The sequence below is a fragment of the Mustela nivalis genome (assembly GCF_964662115.1).
Source record: "Mustela nivalis genome assembly, chromosome: 4".
Classification (NCBI taxonomy): Eukaryota; Metazoa; Chordata; class Mammalia; order Carnivora; family Mustelidae; genus Mustela; species Mustela nivalis.
In genome coordinates this window covers 126,996,861-127,015,377 of record NC_139023.1, presented here as the reverse complement: position 1 = coordinate 127,015,377, position 18,517 = coordinate 126,996,861, and the positions used below count along the sequence as shown (strand labels likewise).

The 18,517-nt window shown below is 35.4% G+C and overlaps 1 protein-coding gene across 4 annotated transcripts in view; it reads right to left on the bottom strand.

Moving 5' to 3' along the window:
• Positions 1-951: 951 nt before the first annotated feature.
• RXFP1 (relaxin family peptide receptor 1) overlaps positions 952-18,517 on the bottom strand; it is a 100,792-nt gene continuing 83,226 nt past the window's right edge. For 3 of the 4 annotated variants that reach the window (XM_082727789.1, XM_082727791.1, XM_082727792.1), the window contains 8 exons: positions 17,072-17,143; positions 15,910-15,981; positions 12,414-12,485; positions 11,494-11,565; positions 9,224-9,453; positions 6,725-7,135; positions 5,547-5,765; positions 952-3,619 (listed from right to left, as the gene is read on the bottom strand). In XM_082727789.1, the coding sequence (XP_082583915.1) occupies positions 3,318-3,619; positions 5,547-5,765; positions 6,725-7,135; positions 9,224-9,453; positions 11,494-11,565; positions 12,414-12,485; positions 15,910-15,981; positions 17,072-17,143 (1,450 nt within the window). In that variant the 3' untranslated portion in view covers positions 952-3,317. The remainder of the gene's footprint in view (positions 3,620-5,546; positions 5,766-6,724; positions 7,136-9,223; positions 9,454-11,493; positions 11,566-12,413; positions 12,486-15,909; positions 15,982-17,071; positions 17,144-18,517) is intronic. The other variant, XM_082727790.1, reaches the window with a different exon arrangement.

The window sequence follows — 18,517 nt, the reverse complement described above, 5'->3', positions numbered from 1 at the left end:
GCTGGATCTCACAACCCTGAGATCATGACCTGAGCTGAAATCAAGAGTAAGACACTTAACTGACTGAGCCACCCAAGTGCCCCTGCTTTTTTCTTTTGCAGAAATTCTTTTTTAGAAAAATAATTTTTGGGGTAGCTCAGTTGGTTGAGTGTCTGACTCTTGGTTTCAGCTCAGGTCATGATCTCTGGGTTGAACCCCAGGTAGGGTCCCTCCCACTCAGCAGAGAGTCTGCTTGTTCCTATCCTTTTCCCTCCCTTTCTGCTGAGCCATGCTCCCTAACCCAATTTGTGAGCAAGCATGCATGTTTGCACTCTCTCTCAACATCTTTAAAAAAAAGAAAAATATTTTCCTATTCTATTATTTACTAGTAATAAGACTTCTTAAGAATAATAAATAGGGCACCTGGGTGGCTTAGTGGGTTAAGCCTCTGCCTTTGGCTCAGGTCATTATCTCAGGGTCCTAAGATGGAGACCTGCATTGGGCTCTCTGCTCAGCCCTGCCTCTCTGCCTACTTGTGATCTCTCTCTCTGTCATAAATAAATAAATTCTTAAAAAAAAAAGAATAATAATCCCAAAATAATTTTATAAGAGAATTCCAATGTATTTTCATTTTTGTAGGCTTTAAAAAAATTGTATAGTCTGAGTACTTAGAGAATTGAATATATTTTTAAGAAGATTTATTTATTTACTTTAGAGAGAGAGAGATAGAGACTATGTGGAGGGGGCAGTGAGGAGAAGGAGAGAAAGTCCCAAGCAGACTCCGAGCTGAGTGCAGAGCCTCAGGTGGGGCTCGATCTCATAATGTTGAGAACACCACCTGAACTAAAACCCAAGAGTCAGATGCCCAACTGACTGAACCACCCAGGTCCTTGAGAATTGAATATTATAAGCAGAACTATAGCTTTCTATTATTCTCTGACTTTTTTTGTTGAAATGATAACCATAGCCCTCATGTAGAAAATTTATTGGTATTATTACAAGTAAGAACAGAAAGGACTCAATGTAATCTACATTTTTAATAGAATTAAACTGTAGGCAATTTGCTTTCAAAAGAAATATATACAATTTTTTATTCAATAAATATATTTTTGATTCCAGTATTTTCATGTTTCAAATATTTTTGGTGTATTTAAAAGTACCTGAAAACATTTTATTCCTATTTAAAGATTTCAAATTATGAGAGCAAAAAATTCCAATAGGTCAGAGACCAGAACAATAACTAGCTGAAAAGTTAATATCTCGTGAACTCGCTGGCCATGCAAAAGGAAGGTAAGTCCAACTCTTGATAACAACTGCTTCCTCTTTGAAGTAAAACATGTACATGCAGACCCTTCCTTCCTTAACTTCCTGAATCGGTGCATTCTAGCTTTCTTCCTTCCTTTTCCCTCTTAACTGCTTTTTTTGAGATCTAATTCACACACCATAAAATCCATCCATTGAAAGTGTACAATTCAACGGCTTAGCATATTCAGGCAGTTTACTTAGAAGTGGAAACATACAGTATTTGTCCTTTTGTGTCTAGCTTCTTTCATGCGCATCATGTTGTAGATGATATGTCAGAACTTCTTTCTTATAAATGGCTGAATAATACTCCATTGTATGCATATACCACACTTTGTTATTATTAGTTGTTAGTTGATGTGCACTTGGGTTTCCATCTTTCATCTACTGTAAATAACTGACACAATGAGCGTTTGCATACAGGTAGCTGAGTTTTGTCTTCTATTCTTTGGGGTTTAACCCACGGTGAAACTGCTGGATCACATGGTAATTCTATGATCAGCTTTTGAAGAACAACCGAATTGTTTTCTATAGTAGCTGCATCATTTTACATTCCAATGAGCAATGCAGAAGGGTTTCAATCTCCACATCCTGGTCAATACTTTTTTTGTTGTTGCTATTTTAATTACAGCCTTTCTAGTATGTGTAAAGTGTAATCTATCCCATTGCAGATTCAGTTTTCATTTTTCTAATGATTACTGAAATTGAGCAACTTTTCAAGTGTTTATTGGCCACTTGTGTATCTTGTTTGTAGAAATGTCTAAGTCCTTTGCCCACTTAAATTGGATTGTTTATCTTGTTGAGTTGTAGGAGTTCTTTATATATTCTGGGTATTAACTCTTTCTCAGATATATGATTTGCAAATTTTTCCTTCCATTATGTAGATTGTCTTTTTACCTCTTTTTTAAAAAAGATTTTAAGTAATTCTCTGTACCCAATGTGGGGCTTGGACTTATAACCCCAAGATCAAGAGTCACACGGTCCACCTACTGAGCCAGTTAGGTGCCCTGTCTTTTTACTTTCTTGATAACATTCTCTGGTGCACAAAGTTTTTAATTTAAATGAAGTCCAATTTATTGATTTTTTTCCTTTTGTTACTTATGCTTTTGTTGTCACATCTTAGGATCCATTGCTAAATCCAAGATTTTGAAGATTAACCCAAATGTTTTCTTCTAAGAGGTTTATGCCTTATATTTAGGTTGTTGATTAATTTTGAGTTAGTTTTTGTAAATGGTGTAAGGTAGGGGTCCAACTTCAATCTTTTGCATGTGAATATCCAGTTGTCCCAGCATCATTTGTTGAAGACACACTTCTTTCTTCATTTGATTGTTTTGGTATCTCTGCTGAAAATCAGTTGACAGTAAATGTGAGGATGTATGGAGAAGTGCTATTTTGACTTTATATCCGAACATCTTTTTTCAGAGTAATTTTGTGTATTACCTCTCAAATAGGCAGGGACTTCAAGAAAGGTAAGAGGAATTCTTAAAACAAGTATCTATTTTGCAAACAATCAGACATTTTTTCATTCCTCATTTTTCATTATATTAGTATTCCAAAACCTTAAACCTTTATTTACAAGTGTTTATGATTTTTATGTTTGTTGATGTGCATGACAAAGCTCTACCTTAAACTAAGTACTGCAGATGGCCCTTTGTATATTCTGTTGTAGCTACACATAATTTAACATTGTAAATTGAAAAGGTTCTATACTGTACACTTACAGAAATTTACTGCAGTGTTACGTGCATAATGGGTCCTCAATAAATGACAAAAGAATGAATAAATCTTTCTGAAGTAGATTTCTCTTAATTTCCTATGCAAAATATGTACTAGTATATACATATTATTGACACAATTTATTTCCCTTTATACGGGCCCCCATCACTTTGATTTTTTTCCCAAACAACCTCATGTCCTTGTAATGGCTTTATCTTAGCCATTATAAATTATTAATTTTGTGGCATTCACTTTATACTAATGAATCCTTCATGAACATCCCACAAGATTCCCCATGTAGCAATGGTTTTCAGAGTCAGTTATGAATAGGAATTGAGTCTAGTTGATTGAGAAATTAGTGACAGTTCACAGGGGTCTGTGAAAAGAGCTGGCTTTATTAACTCAGGCGGCATCTCCTGCAGTGGCCACATTTCTACCCAGATGAACGACGGAGCATATGTTTTCTGACTTCCTTTGCTGTCAACAGATTTTCTTTGTCTGTAGTTATACCAAAACTGATGGATCATTTCTTTGAATGGTCTTGTGGTCAGAGTATACAGAATTGGGTTCAAAGCACTGTTGATAGGCAGAATAAAGATCACTACCCAAGAGGTTATGGTACCTAGAAGAGAAAAATGCAGTAGTTTCAGTGTTCATGGATGTTTACAAGGTATAGAAATCCCTTTTCCTTGTTTCCCCCCAAACCCCTTTTTGAGTCTTAATTTCTTCCCTTTGATGTCACACAATTAAATACCAAGTCTAATGTGTTTCCAGGATGTCTTTCCAGGGTGCCAGTGTTTGAGGGGAGTGCTGGTGCTGCAAAAAAACAGGGTTCTTCGCTAACTAGCTTTTCTTGAATAATCAATTAATGTATTCGATTAGGTAGAAACATTTTCCACCAAGTGATTACATATTATTGTGATATGATTTCATTTTAGGAAAAACAGTATCATTTAGCATTCAAATCACACCTTTTATAATATTTTAATTGCTGGGTAGTACATACAAGTATTTATCAAAATATATAGATTTCTTTTCTGCTATTTCTTTGGTTTTAAACATAGGTATGCATTTTTAGGCTTTTGACTAGATGTTTATTTCAGTAAAAACATTGCTGGCTAAACTTATCTTAAAAATTACTGTAGTACAGAGGTAACTACCAATAACTCAGATTTGTTCTTATAATTTAATTGATGCTCTTTTCTCTCTTTGTTGCTTATAAAATGTAAGATACTATTATCACCAACCATGGGATAAAACAAAATTAAAATTGTATATTTATAATTTTTAAAAATGTGACTATATACTGCACTCACAGTTAATAGCATTTTGCACATCTTTTTATTGTGGTAAAATATACATAACATAAAATTTACCATTTTCATCATTTTTAAGTGTGCTGTTCAGTGGCAGTAAGTACACTCATAGAGTTGTGCAATCATCACCACCATCCACCACCAGAACTTTTTCATCCTGCCCAGTGGAAACTACATACCTTTTAAACAGTAACTTGTCATCTGCTTCTCCTCCCAACCCCTGATGACACACTCACAAACTTTCTGTCTCTATGAATTCAACTACTAGAGTAGTCATACAGTGTATGTAGTTAATACAGTGGAATCATACAATATTTTCCTTTGATGATTAGCTTATTGCACTTAGCATGAAGTCTTCAAGGTCCATTCATGTCTTACCATGCTTCAGAATTTCCTCCCTTTATAAGGCTGAGTAATAATCCATTGTGTGTGTGCAATACACTTTATTTATCCATGCGTCCATTGATGGACACTTGTATTACTTCCAGCTTTTGGCTATTGTGAATAATGCTGCTATGAACATGAGTGTACCAATGTCTGTTTGAGTTCTTGCTTTTAATTACTTCAATTCCCAGAATTGGAATTGCCGGGTCATATGGTATTTCTTTGTTTAATTTTTTGAGGAACCACCATGCTGTTCAATATAGCAGCTGTGCTATTTTACACTCCTGCCAGTAATACACAAGAGCTCCAATTTCTCCAGATCCTCACCGATTTGTGGTATTTTCTGTGTTTTTGATAGTAGCTATTCTAATGAGCATGATTTACAGTATTTTTAAATACTAGGAATGCATCTTCAATCATCTCTCACACTCTGGGATAATGTTCTCTAAATTGCTCTGTATTCTGGGAAGAAAAATGTCTTATGTTCTCAAAAGAAAATGAAGTTAAAAAAAAAGAAAAAAATGAAGTAAATATTTCATAATCATTTTTACCTGTTTGGTTTTCTTAAGCATGGCATTATCAGAATTACAAAACATAGAATGTTATTTATTTGAGTCATTACTTTGTTCCAATGGGAATTTCAAAAATTGTGTTTCAGGCATTTACAGAAATAACTGAACAGCTGCCTCCCAGTAAACTTTCGATTGATGAACAGAGCCTGAAGTGCATACAACTCTGACTTAAAATTCTTAAAATGAGTTGGTGTTAAGAATCTTAATTTTCCTTCTTAGAGGAACACTGCAGAGACAGATTTATTAATTTTTTACAAAAAGAAAAAAAAAGTTGTACCTGGTATTTCTACCTGAAGTAATGAAAGAAATTTCAGTACAAAAATGGGTATCCAGCATAATGCATCAGTAAATACAATAAAGAAAAAACGTTTGGCAAGGATCATCTCTTTTTTAACTTGATTCCGTATTTCGGTTGCTGTTATGGCACTTTGATGCACGCTGTAAAACATGCTTCCATAGGAAAAAACTATGATGATAAACGCCGCCAGGTTAACACCTGTTTTAGAACACAAAGATTATTACTGATGTGTATGAGCAGACTTTCAAAACAAACATACATACTCTTAGCTGTTTGAACATGAACATGTTTTTTATTTTTTCATATGAATCACTTAAGTACACAAAAATGAATTTTTCAAAAAATGGAAGTAATGTTGTACTGATGAGGAATGAGGGAATTTTAATTTCAAAAATGGCATATTAAAATGAGATTATAGTGATTCAGCGAATATTCTGGGTCTTTTAATCATTATAGTTTTTAAAAATAATTCAGTTTAAGTGATTCTTTGAGACTATGTATATATTTGTATATAAAATATATATTTTATAATATATATATTTTTTCTTTAGCCTCCCTCTGAGAATATTCTTTACAAGAAAAAAACTCTTGTATGTCTATTTTCAAGGCAAAGACTTATGTGGCTATTTTCAGTTTGTTCATATTATAAGTGCAAAGAGTTAAAATATGTTTTATTTAGTATTATTAGGGTGACTGCATGAAATATAAGTATTTACCATTTTGTCATTAAGGAGCATATTGGAATTTATATGATAAAGTGGTAATTCATGGGGGGGGGAACCCTTAGGGTTTTTCTGACAGAATCCATCTCTGATGTCAATGTGAAAAACTGGTTAGAAGATACGAAATAAAAAAAAAGGAGCCTGGGTGCCTCAGTTGGCTGTGTCTGCCTTCAGCTCAGGTCATGATCCCAGTGTCCTAGGATTGAGTCCCACATCTGGCTCCTTGCTTGGCAGGGAACCTGCTTCTCTCCCTCTGCCTGCTCTGCCTGCCACTTTCCCTGCTTTGCATGCACTCTCTCTGACAAATAAATAAAATCTTAAAAAAAAAAAAAGACCTGAAATAAAAATTTATAAACATTGGAAGAAATAATGAGATTGACATTTTGATTTATTCTAGTAATTGAATAAAAGGGTTTATAATACAGAGTTTCTCACCAAGAAAAATTGTCACTGAATAAATCTGGGCTCCAGTACTTCCAGTATCTTCTGAATGAAGAGGGAAACACACTCCATTGGTGCCATAGTAGTTTTTGAAAAATTCCTTATCGGTCAATGGAATGAGAGCCACTATAAACCCAGTAATCCAAATGAGAATCAGAACTGTAATTGTTCTGCATTTTCTAGGTCTTAAACACCTAAAAGGATAGACAATGCAGATATATTTTTCCAGGGTCAGAAATGTTAGAAGTAACACTGATACTTCAGTGGACAGAATGGCCAAAGATCCCACAAGCTGACAGTGAATACTCTCCATCCACAGCTGTGCGTGCTTGTTGTATTCTCCACGGAACTTGAGGTCAAAGGCTCCAATTAGAAACAGATATATTCCCATGAGGCAGTCAGCACCTATAGGACCAGGAGATGTTGCAAATTTAGAGAATTAAATAGGTATAATGGAATTAATAAGTGGTAGTATTTTCAGTATGAGCAAAAAATATCTCATTTACTTCCACTTGGGAGGAGGTACTTTTTATTATACTTTTTATTTGTTTATGGGTAAGGACCTTTTCAGCAGCTCTCTTCAATAACCACTCTTACAGCACCCTCTATAGCTAATTACATAATCATGTCCTCTTTTTTTTTTTTTTTTTTTTAAATTTTCAGTTCTGTTTGAGTAGGGATTTGTCTATTTTGTTTTCCATTCTGGTCTTGTTACCTAGAGGCGTTGAGTAAATGGATAAAATGTAATTATGTTGAGGGGCACCTGGGTAGCTCAGTCAGCTAGGCATCTGCCTTCGGCTCAGGTCATGATCCCGGGATCCTGGGACTGAGCCTGGAGTTGGGCTCCTTGCTCAGCGAGGAGACTGCTTCTCCCTCTGCCTGCCACTCTGCCTGCCACTCCCCATGCCTGTGAAATAAATAAAATCTTTAAAAAATGCAATTATGTTGAGCCTTTGATTAAGGACCAATATGGGGATGTTATTTTTCGGGTCATATCTTCTGTTTAAATATGGTCCTAGCTTAACAGGCTAAGGATATCATCCAAAATTCTAGGGAAAATGATTCAGAAGTTGTTGTGGTAGACTAATGACTACGAATTTTAGGGTCTACAATTTACAAGTTAGGAACAATTAAGAAGTTCTCCATAGGCGCACTTGGGGTGGCTCAGTCAGTTAAGCCTCTGCCTTCAGCTCAGATCATGATCCCTGGGTCATAAGATGGAGCACCACATGGGGCTCCTTGCTCACTGGGGAGCCTACTTCTCCTTCTCCCCCATCGCTCCCCCGCTTGTGCTCTCTCTCTCTTTCTCTCATATAAATAAAATCTTAACCAAAAAATAAGTGCTCTATAGTCAGTATAATTTTGAAGGGCTTGAGTTATTTACCCAGAGCTGGTCTAAGCAAATCTGTTCTCTCTGATTCTCTCTTCCTATTTTTTACATCTTTCACTGTCTCATTTTAGGCTCTCCCATCCCCAGAATCAGTTGTCAGTGTGATGCCCTATTTGGTGATTTTGCTTTTTAAGCATATATTTCATATCCGAGAGTAGGTGAGTTTTTTTTTTTTTTTTTTTTTACTACACAGGGATTCTACACAAGGTTTCTGAAATCACATCACTGTATAAATGATGAGGCTGGTCCTAATCCTTGAACATTGAAGTTATACTCTAGCCTTCCCCAGAGCAATTGAGCATACTCAAAATTTTGTAATTAACAATATGAAGTAGTAACCAGTTTCCGACTTCTATTTCCTAGGTAGCTTGCAATGAATAAAACAATAAGACAATAGACTTTGAATGAGCCTGGGCATGTAAACATAAAGCAAAACATCGTGTAGATTGATACTCGCTGGAGAAAGTATGGCTACATTACAGGCCATGTGACCCACACTGTAAACAGCCTGACCACTGGTTTCTTACTTTTTTTTCTTGGTAGTCTTCATTTAACACAGTACTCTGCAATCACATTTCAAAAACTTAAAAATTTTAATACTACCAAAAACATTTTTTTAATTCAAATATCTCAAATTACGAATGGAAGAGATTTTCATAGCTCAGAGACCAGGAACCCAGCTATCAGGTAAGTCAATACCTAGGATCCAGAGATGCAAACAAAAAAGTAAATACAACCCTGGATATAAAAATGTGACTGTGAAAGATTGTCATTTTATTCATAGTAAAAGAGTTTACAGGCTTTAACAAAACATGCCTTCAGAGAGGAAAACTAATGAAGGAGAGCTTCTTTACAAGACAAAGCTAATAAACAAGAGCTTCATTAATCTGTGTAAGGTAACTGAATTTTCCTGTTTTAAAAACTTATTTTCTTCTCACCAGAGTCATTTGATTTTCATTACAGTGAATATGAAAACAACGTAGAAGCAAAAAAAGAGGAAAATGTAAAATCTCATATTTCTACCACTCTGTTTCCTTATTTTCTAGTAGCAGTGCTCTCCTGTATTTCAAACTATAATTCCTCTTCAATCAGGAAATACTCACAGCAGAGAGAAATGATTGACATGGCATGTAGCTTGTTCTCAGACCTGATATAAGGTCTCATACAGATGACAAAGATGTTGCCAAAGCATGTCACTGCAGATACAACCCAGACAAACACTCTTTGAATAATGTTTGCCAAGAGGTTTTCTAGAGATGAGATCCCATCAGTGTTTGGTTTGCAGCTGCGAACATGGGGTGCAAACCCACAGTACTGGAATTTCTTAAAATATCTGATGCACAAAGAGAAAATAAAATAAGATTTCAAATTTAATTCAGTGTCACAGTACATTTGTATTTCTTTTCTACATCTTATCAGGAGGAAGAAAACATCTTAATATGAGGCTCACAGGAAAGTAAAACACAAAAGATACTAAAGGTTGAAATTTTAATTCTTGTGAATTCTTGTGATTTCACTGCAAAAGAATGCATGGGTCAGAGCAGCAAATAGGCACCATGAATTTCAAGACATGCCTTGAAACATAAATAAACCATCAGCATGAGATCGAGAGAATTAATCCATCTAAGGAAACTTTTATTGGATTTTTAGTGTTTACGTGCTCCTCTTGTTGCTCCAACTAATCCTGCTTCTCAGCCCTCAGGGGAGGAGAGAGCCAAATGTTTTCTTCTCTGACTTCCATGGCTTTTCTACTACAGAAGTCATTATGTGAGCTGTAACTGCCTTTTCACATGCTTATCTCTCGACCAGATTTTGGTACATAATAAGGTGTTGAATAAATATTTGTTGAGTTAATTTTTTCATCAATAGAGAGACCTGTTTTATTGATACAGACACTACCCAGATAATCAGTAATTGCTACTATATTACCAGCAACACCTACACCATTGACTGATCATCTTCTCGGTATCAGGAATCAATTCTCAAGTAAACTCCATGCATTACGTAACAGTACCACCATAGGAAGAGATGAATCTTCAGTGAAGGCAAATTATTTACTACAAAATTTTCTAATAAATGTAGAAATTGAAGTTCAAATTAGATGTATTTTCCTCTAAAGCCATGTATTCTGGCAAAAAATATAAATGATCTTTATAGTTTAGAGAGCTGTAGTAATAACACAAGATAAAAGCTTGACAATTACAGTATATCGTCCTGTTGTTTAACTCTTGCTGCCTGAATCCCTTAGATCTGATATGGTTTCTGCCCAATTCAAGTCTGTTCCTTGAGTTGTTTCTTGGGTTTTATGAGCTAACCATTTTCTCCCAATAAACTGTATTTGGCTTACATTTGTCTGAGTGCTTTATGTTGTGTGCAATCAAAGAAAATTTTATAAGCATCCTCTCTGAAGAGTTATGGAAAACAAAAAGAATGTCCTGCATTAGACTTAAAATATAATCAAAATTATAGAGGGGTGTTGGCGGACATGACACTTTCTAAATTGTTGGGACTTAATTACCCTGCATTGAGATCAACCTAACATCTGCTGTAAGACTGCCCTCAATTAAAGAAAGATGTTTCCAAAGCAAAGAATCAATGGCACCATAATACACACTGTTTGAATAAAAGATTTTCATGGGGAGTTAGAGAGGAGAAGGGAGTTGGGGGAAATCGGAAGGGGAGGTGAAAAATGAGAGACTATGGACTCTGAAAAACAATCTGAGGGGTTTGAAGTGGCAGGGGTGTGGGAGGTTGGGGTACCAGGTGGTGGGTATTATAGAGGGCACGGATTGCATGGAGCACTGGGTGTGGTGAAAAAATAATGAATGAATACTGTTATGCTTAAAATAAATAAAAAAAAAGATTTTTCAAAGTTTGCCATTTTATCCATACTCATTTGCTTCAATCATGTCCTGCCATTGGCGGCATTTTTTTACTAAGGAGTATTTCTCCTTTCTCCATGCTTTCCTCCATTTACAGCAATTAATTATTTACAGTTATTTTGTGTGGTTTATATAAGTTCCTATTTCTTCATCTGTTAGCACTTATACCATGTGTGCAAATTACTAGCTCATCAGGCAAACATCCCTATGTATGAATGGTATCAGTGCTAAGGAGAGCTTATATGACTGAGGGCCTTCCCTCCACCCTCATGTTCTCTGACATTTAAAAAATCACCGTTGATTCTACTAAACCTTGGGACGCTAAAAATCATCCCACCTAATAACAACACTTTAGGAATAATAAATTAGACAAATGAGTCAGCAGAAAATTTGCTAGATTGGATGCTTTGGGTATGGATGTATTAGCACAGTGCATGAGGAAACATAAAAGATGGAAATCAGGGTGAAAAACAAGAAAAACATCTGCTTACATGTGAGAGAGATTCAGTAGAGGTCGAAACATCCTTTGTTGGATATTTGAAATTTCAATTCCTTCTAGGCTGCTAAAAATATCAAATTAATCATCAAAATAACATATATTACAAGAATATAATAAAATGAGTTTTTGTGACAAAATGCTGTCTGTTAACACTGATTGTGAACCAAACATTCATACTCAGCCTGCCCTATGCACTTACTTCCCAACTCCTTTTTGATTCTGGCATTTATACACAAATATCTCCTCTATTTGAATTTTTTTGATCCTTATAGATCATAACCTATGCTTTGTGCATAGTAACTTCTCAATAAGGGTTTGTGGAATAAATGAACACACATTATCTTTCAGACAATATTACAAAAGCAGAGAGATTTGAAATTTTTCTAATAATTTTAAAATAATATATTTTTTCTAATAAGATGTCATTTTACTGAGGGTACATTTAAATTAAATGAACTGAACTTATCTTTTAAAGGCAATTCTTAAACCATAACAGATGTGTATGTGTGTGTGTGTGTGTGTGTGTGGTGTGAGTACTGATTTACATAATCCAGAATATTGCATCTTTGGGATAAAAGTGGCTATAATAAATTTTTAGATACCAGTACAATGGAGAAATGAATATGCAGAGTTGCCTTCAGAGAATCAAAGCAAACAATCCAATATAAGCTCCTGGTGATTATAGAAAAATATAAAATCATTACCTGATTTTTAGTTTATAAATATGTAAGGTAAAACTACCTGTTTATAGTCTAGTGAGCACCCATATGGTTCTGCAGTGTTTAACTCATATCCTGGGAATAAAGCTTCTGATTTGAAAGATTCTACAAATCTAATTTTATAGACTTTATTAGCTATTAGTGTATAAATAACAATGTCATCATAAAATTATCCCCATAGGTATATACTTACAGAGACTTGAGTTTTACAAGATAATCAAATTGATCTGCTTGAATTTTCTGGATTGGGTTGTAGGAAAGATTCCTGTTTAAAAAAAAAAAAAAAAAGGCAGCAATAGGTCATTTCTAGAAACTTTTTAAGAGAAAGTGTATCTGTTGACTGGATTACTTTTAAACATTAACAAAAAAGTATAGGAATAGCACTTGCCTTACAGAGTTCATTAAATATTTAAATGAATTAATGGAGATAAAACACGTAGAATTGTGCCTGGCTTTTAATTAGCACTATGATTTTGTTAGTGATGGGGGAACTAAGACAATAGAAGAACAAAAGTGGACTTGTCAAGAAATGGCTCTACCACGGAAGCAGTAGAGGTCTCGACAAGAAACCACACATACCTCACCTTTTGCCTAGGATCTCATTGAGTTGAATGAAAAACCATCTCTTTTGTCAAATTTGAATTAATGGAATCATACTGAATGGTTTTTACAAAAAATCTTATGCCAAAGAGTGACATTTGTGCTGATGATTTGTGAGGTGTGAAATGGAAAGCAAAAGGCTATATAGCTGGGAACAAAGAAAGAGCGCTCAGAGAGACAGTGCAGCTCAATTTTGATGGAAAAATTTTCTGAGTCTTTGTTAACAAACAAACAAACAACACCTTGAGAAAAGAATCATTGATTAAAGGGAGCTTCTCAAGGCAAATTCTATTTGAGAAACTTATTCCAGGTTAGATTTTTAGTTAAGTGGGGGATCTTCTGGGAGGTAGTGATTGTAGAAGGAAAGAGAGGAAGAATGAAAAGGAAAGTTCAGGTGTATTAAAGAAACAAAGTGGACTTAACAGTCTAAGGCTAGAAGGAAGCTATCTGAACATAACACAAGCCATTTACAGAAAGCACACAACTAACATCAGCCTCAATGGTGAAAGACTAAAAGCTTTTCCTCCCAAGTCAGTAACAAGACCAGGAGGACCTCTTTTGCTTCTTTCAACATAGTACTGGAAGTCTAGCCAGAGTAATTAGGCCAGGAAAAAAAAAAGGCATTCAAATTCGAAAGGGAGAAGTAAAATTATCTTTGTTCACATATGACATGATACTATGTGTAGAAAACCCTAAAGATTTCTCTCTCTCTCTCTCTCTCTCTCTCACTTACACACACACACAAAGCTGTTAGAACTTACAACTCAATGCAGCAAAGTTGCCAGATATAAAACCACTACACAAAAACCGAATGTGTTTTTATACACTAACAACGAACAAGCAAAAAAGGAAATTCGAGGAACGCCTGGGTGGCTCAGTTCGTTGAGCGGCTGCCTTCGGCTCAGGTCATGATCCCAGCATCCTGGGATCGAGTCCCACATCGGGCTCCTTGTTCTGTAGGGAGCCTGCTTCTCCCTCTGCCACTCTGTCTGCCTGTGCTCTCTCTCTCTCTCTCTCTCTGACAAATAAATAAATAAAATCTTAAAAAAAAAAAAAGGAAATTCGAAACATAATTCTATTTACAATTGCACCAACAGAATCAAGGAAGTGAAAGACTTGTGTTTGAAAAGAAAATGTTGCCAAAAGCAATTTAAAAAGACACCATTAAATGGAAAGACGTTGTATGTTTATGGATTAGAAGATTTAGTGTTGTCAAGATGTCAAACTCCCTGGGCCACCGGGATGGCACAGTTGGTTTGTTGATTAAGCATCCAACTCTTGGTTTTGGCTAAGGTCTTGATCTCAGGGTGTGATCTTGGCCTTATGGGATCGAGCTCCGTGTCTGGCTCCATAGTGAGCTCAGAGTCTGGTTAAGATTCTCTCCTTCTCCCTCTGCCCTCCCCTCCACTCCTGTGCTCTCTCTCTAAAATAAATAAATACATGTTTTAAAAAAAGTCAGTACTCCCCAAAGTGACCCACTGATTCTGTGCAATCTTTATCATAATCCTAATATTTTTTGGCATAGAGAGAAAAATCCATTCTGAAATTTGCTTGGAATCCTAAGGGAGCTTGAATAGCTAAAACAATTTTGAAAAAGAAGAACAAAGTTGGAGGCTTCACACTTCCCAATTTCAAAACTTAGTACAAAGCCACAGTGATCAAAACAGGGTGGTATTGTTATAAAGAAGAGTATAGAGACCAGTAGAATAGGATAGACAGCACAGGAATAAACCCTTGTGTATATGGTCCTGCAACAACTCAATAGGGAAAAAGACAGTCTTTTCAACAAATGGAGCTGGGAAAACCAGCTTGCTCCCACATACAAAAGAATGAACTTAGAACTTATCTTACCTCATGTATAAAATCAACTCAAAATGGATCAAAGACCTAAATATAGAAGTTAGGACTAGAAAACTCTTAGAAGAAGAACACAGTGTAAGGGCAATTTACAGAATAGAAGGAAATATTTGCAAATCATATAACTGAAAAGGATTTACTAAATATATATATACTTTATATATACTAAAATATTAAAGAATTCCTACAATTTAACAACAAAAACAAACCCAATCTTTAAAAAAAGGCAAAAGACTTGAATAGACACTTCCCCAAAGAAGATACATGGCCAATAAGCCCATGAAAAGATGTTCAACATCACTAACCATTAGGGAAATGCAAATCAAAACCACAATGACATTTCACATCTGTTAGGATAAATATTACCCAAAAAAGAGAAAAGAACAAGTGTTGTTGAAGATGTAGAGAAATTAGAATACTTGTGCACTGCTAATGGGAATGAAAATGGTGTAGGTGCTTGGGAATCGGCGTGCTGCTTCCTAAAAAAATTAAAATGGAATTATTGTATGATCCAGCAATTTTATTTCTGTGCTATATACTGAAAAGATTTGAAAGAATGGTCTCAAACGGATATTTATACACCCATGTTCATAGCAACATATATATATATATGTATGTATATATATGTACATATTTTCAAAGAAATTTTACAAAGAAATCACAAAGAATTTGTAAAATAGCAAATTTCAGAAATGGATTTTTCTCTCTATATACATATTCTCTATACATATGTATATGTCATATATATGTATATATACACATATGTATCTCTATATATACACATACAATGAATACAATGAATTACTATTTAGAACAATATTGTTATGAATTAATGCTATTATTCAGAATAATATCCAGAAATTCTGACACATGCTCCAAAACGTATGCACCTTGAGGACATTATGCTAAGTGAAATAAGCCAGTCACAAAAGGTCAACTATTGAATGATTCCATCTATATGAGGTACCTAGAATAGTCACATTAATAGATACAGAACAGAGATGCTGGTCAGGGGAGGTGATGGGGAGATATTGTTTAATAGGTATGGAGTTTCAGTTTGGGAGGATGAAAAAGTTCTGGAGATGGAAGGTGGTGATGGTAGTACAGCATGAATGTACTTAACGTCACTGAACCGCACGTTTAAAAATGGTGAAGATGCTAAATTTCGAGTTATATATATTAAAATTAAAAAAATAAAACAAGTGAAATGACAAAATTAGTATCAGTCTTACAGTTGTGAGAGCTCCTTCAGATCTTTAAATAGTTGCGATGGAAGGTTTTCAATCTTATTACTTCCTAAATCCCTAGGGAAACAATTGCAACCATGTCATATTAGTTTCTTAAGACTTTATTCATTGTTCTGTAATTTGTTAGGAAATGATTATACAACTTTTTAACAGTGCTATTAGTGAGGTTCATTAATTACCAGAAGTCTAAAAGTTTTAGAAAAGCAAGTATAGTGGGAAAATATAAAAATAATTTATCCCATTTCATCACTTCTTCAGAGACAAATGCTTGATGGTATTTGATCTTGTTTCAATTTTCTAATTTAATTTAATTAATATATGTGTTGTGCCTCTTTTCCTTTTCCCTTCATTCTCTTCTTCCGTTTGCATTAGAGTAGGAATATAATTTGGAGACTTAATTTTTGCACAGTTCTACCCCAAGTTATTCAAGGGGTGACAGTAGTTTGCAAACTTTAGCAAAATCCAATAGAGGAAATTAATAGTAAAATATAAAATAATTGTCTGAAGGACATGTACTTCATCCATCCCCCAACATATATTTTATTCTGACAATCAGCTACTATGTGCTTAGGCCACAAAGCTTTGGTTTATAAGAGAGTTGTTTTAATGCCCTTTGGAACTGGGTCATTGATTTAAAAAAGAAGGACAGTGTAAACAGTTGATTTAACTTATGTCTCTCTTCCATTATTTTAGGTCAGGATGTTATCCAAGGACATCTTGTATCTTTGTGGATCTAATATTATCTTTTATTTCTGGATTTAGCAAAGTATGTCTTTTATCTTATGGTCTCTGAATCCTAACTCTCTAAGGAACATAAAAACAATGTGCTGCTCCCCTCTAGCAGTGGGACAGAGTGACGTAGGATATATTTTATTTATTAATTTTACCTTGACTTTATTATTTCCTTGTAGCTATGTTTCCTTTATCTCATTTTCTTCAAATAGTTATTTTATATATATATATATATATACACATATATACATATATATTTATGTATATTTTTGTAAGCTATCTGAAGTCATTTATGGCTCAAAGTGTATACAAATAATGGTTAGAAAAGAGATAAATATTTCTCAAATGTACAGAAGCATATATGTGTAACAAGTATGAACTAAAACAGTAGAAGGAAAAGTCTTATCAAACTTACAACTCATCTAGCTTCTGGAGAGGTGCAAAAGTATTTTCATTTAGGTGATTAATTTTGTTTTTCCTCATTACCCTGAAAGTAAAAAGAAAAAAAAAATATGTTGTGGCTCCTTGAAGTGAGTGATAAATGAGTTTTTGGAAAGAAGATTAATAGCCTGAAAAAAAAAGATAATTCTACATAGTGCATTTTCACATCAAGTATTTTGTAGTACAGTAACTTATCCAGTCTAATTTTAGTTTTAAATTTCTCAAATTTTAATGATGATAAAAATAAAATATTATTTAAAATTTTAAGTAAAGTAGGGAAGAACTCTGCAAGGGAAATAGTGAAAAGTGAACTCTTGAGACTACAGACTGATTTCTTGCAACAGAGAGCACATTTAATCTGCCTAGCTCCTCTTGCTAACAGAACGCCCTGAGCGCAGGTGCACAGTAGCACTCATGCATCTGGTGAAAGACCCCCCCCCTCGTCGTTAAGTAATTAACTGCTCTTTTGTTGTGTAAAAGTACCCCTCCTCCCCTTGCAATGAAAAGACCCTTCCCCCAGGGTTGAACTCAATGTAACTGCTCTTTTGCCTTTCTGTAACCGCTTGGCTTTTAGGGCATGACACTTGACTCCTGTTTGAACAAGATACCCTCTCCTAATAGCCGGGGCATGGTCACGTAGGCAAGGGGGCTGCATAGTCACATAGACAGGATGTCTTTCTGCTGAAGTAATAAGATTAAAACTTCCCCTCTTTGTTTCCCCTTCCCGCCTTTCTCTTCGCGCGAGGGGGTCTTCCAGGGCCAATCCACTAACACCAAGTATGCCTTTTTTCAAATGTTCAAATTGTCAGCCAATCGGCCCCGTCCCATCCGGGACTTGTTTGTACCTGTCTATAAAAATCCTGCACCACCCCAGCCTGGTGTGCTCAGCTAGCAGGAGCTGCTGACCACCCGCAGGCGTGCGCTGACCACCCGCAGGCGCCTGCGTAACAATAAAGAACCTCTTGCTGATTGCATCCAGTGGCAGTGTTGGATTCTTGGGTAAGGGGATCCGCGGGTCTTTCACTGGTAGGCAAAGCAACTTGGGGTGGAGTTTTCTAACAAAGTCTAGTCTAAACTGGACCAATTCAGAAGATCTCTAGTTTGAAATGTTGAACCAGGATGTATGTAATTCCTTTTTTTAAGATTCATTTATTTATTTGACACAGAGAGACAGTGGGAGAGGGAGGGAGAGGGACACAGGAGGAGTGGGAGAGGGAGAAGCAGGCTCCCAGCTCATCATGGACCCTAATCTGGGCTCAGTCCCAGGACCTGGAGATCATGAGCTGAGGCAAAGGCAGATGCTTAACTGACTGAGCCACCCAGGAGCCCCACAGACTGTATGTAATTCTTGACGAGTTCATTTCTGCACTGATCTCATGTACTATGAGCCAGCATAAAGGAGTAACTCATGGAAAAGTTT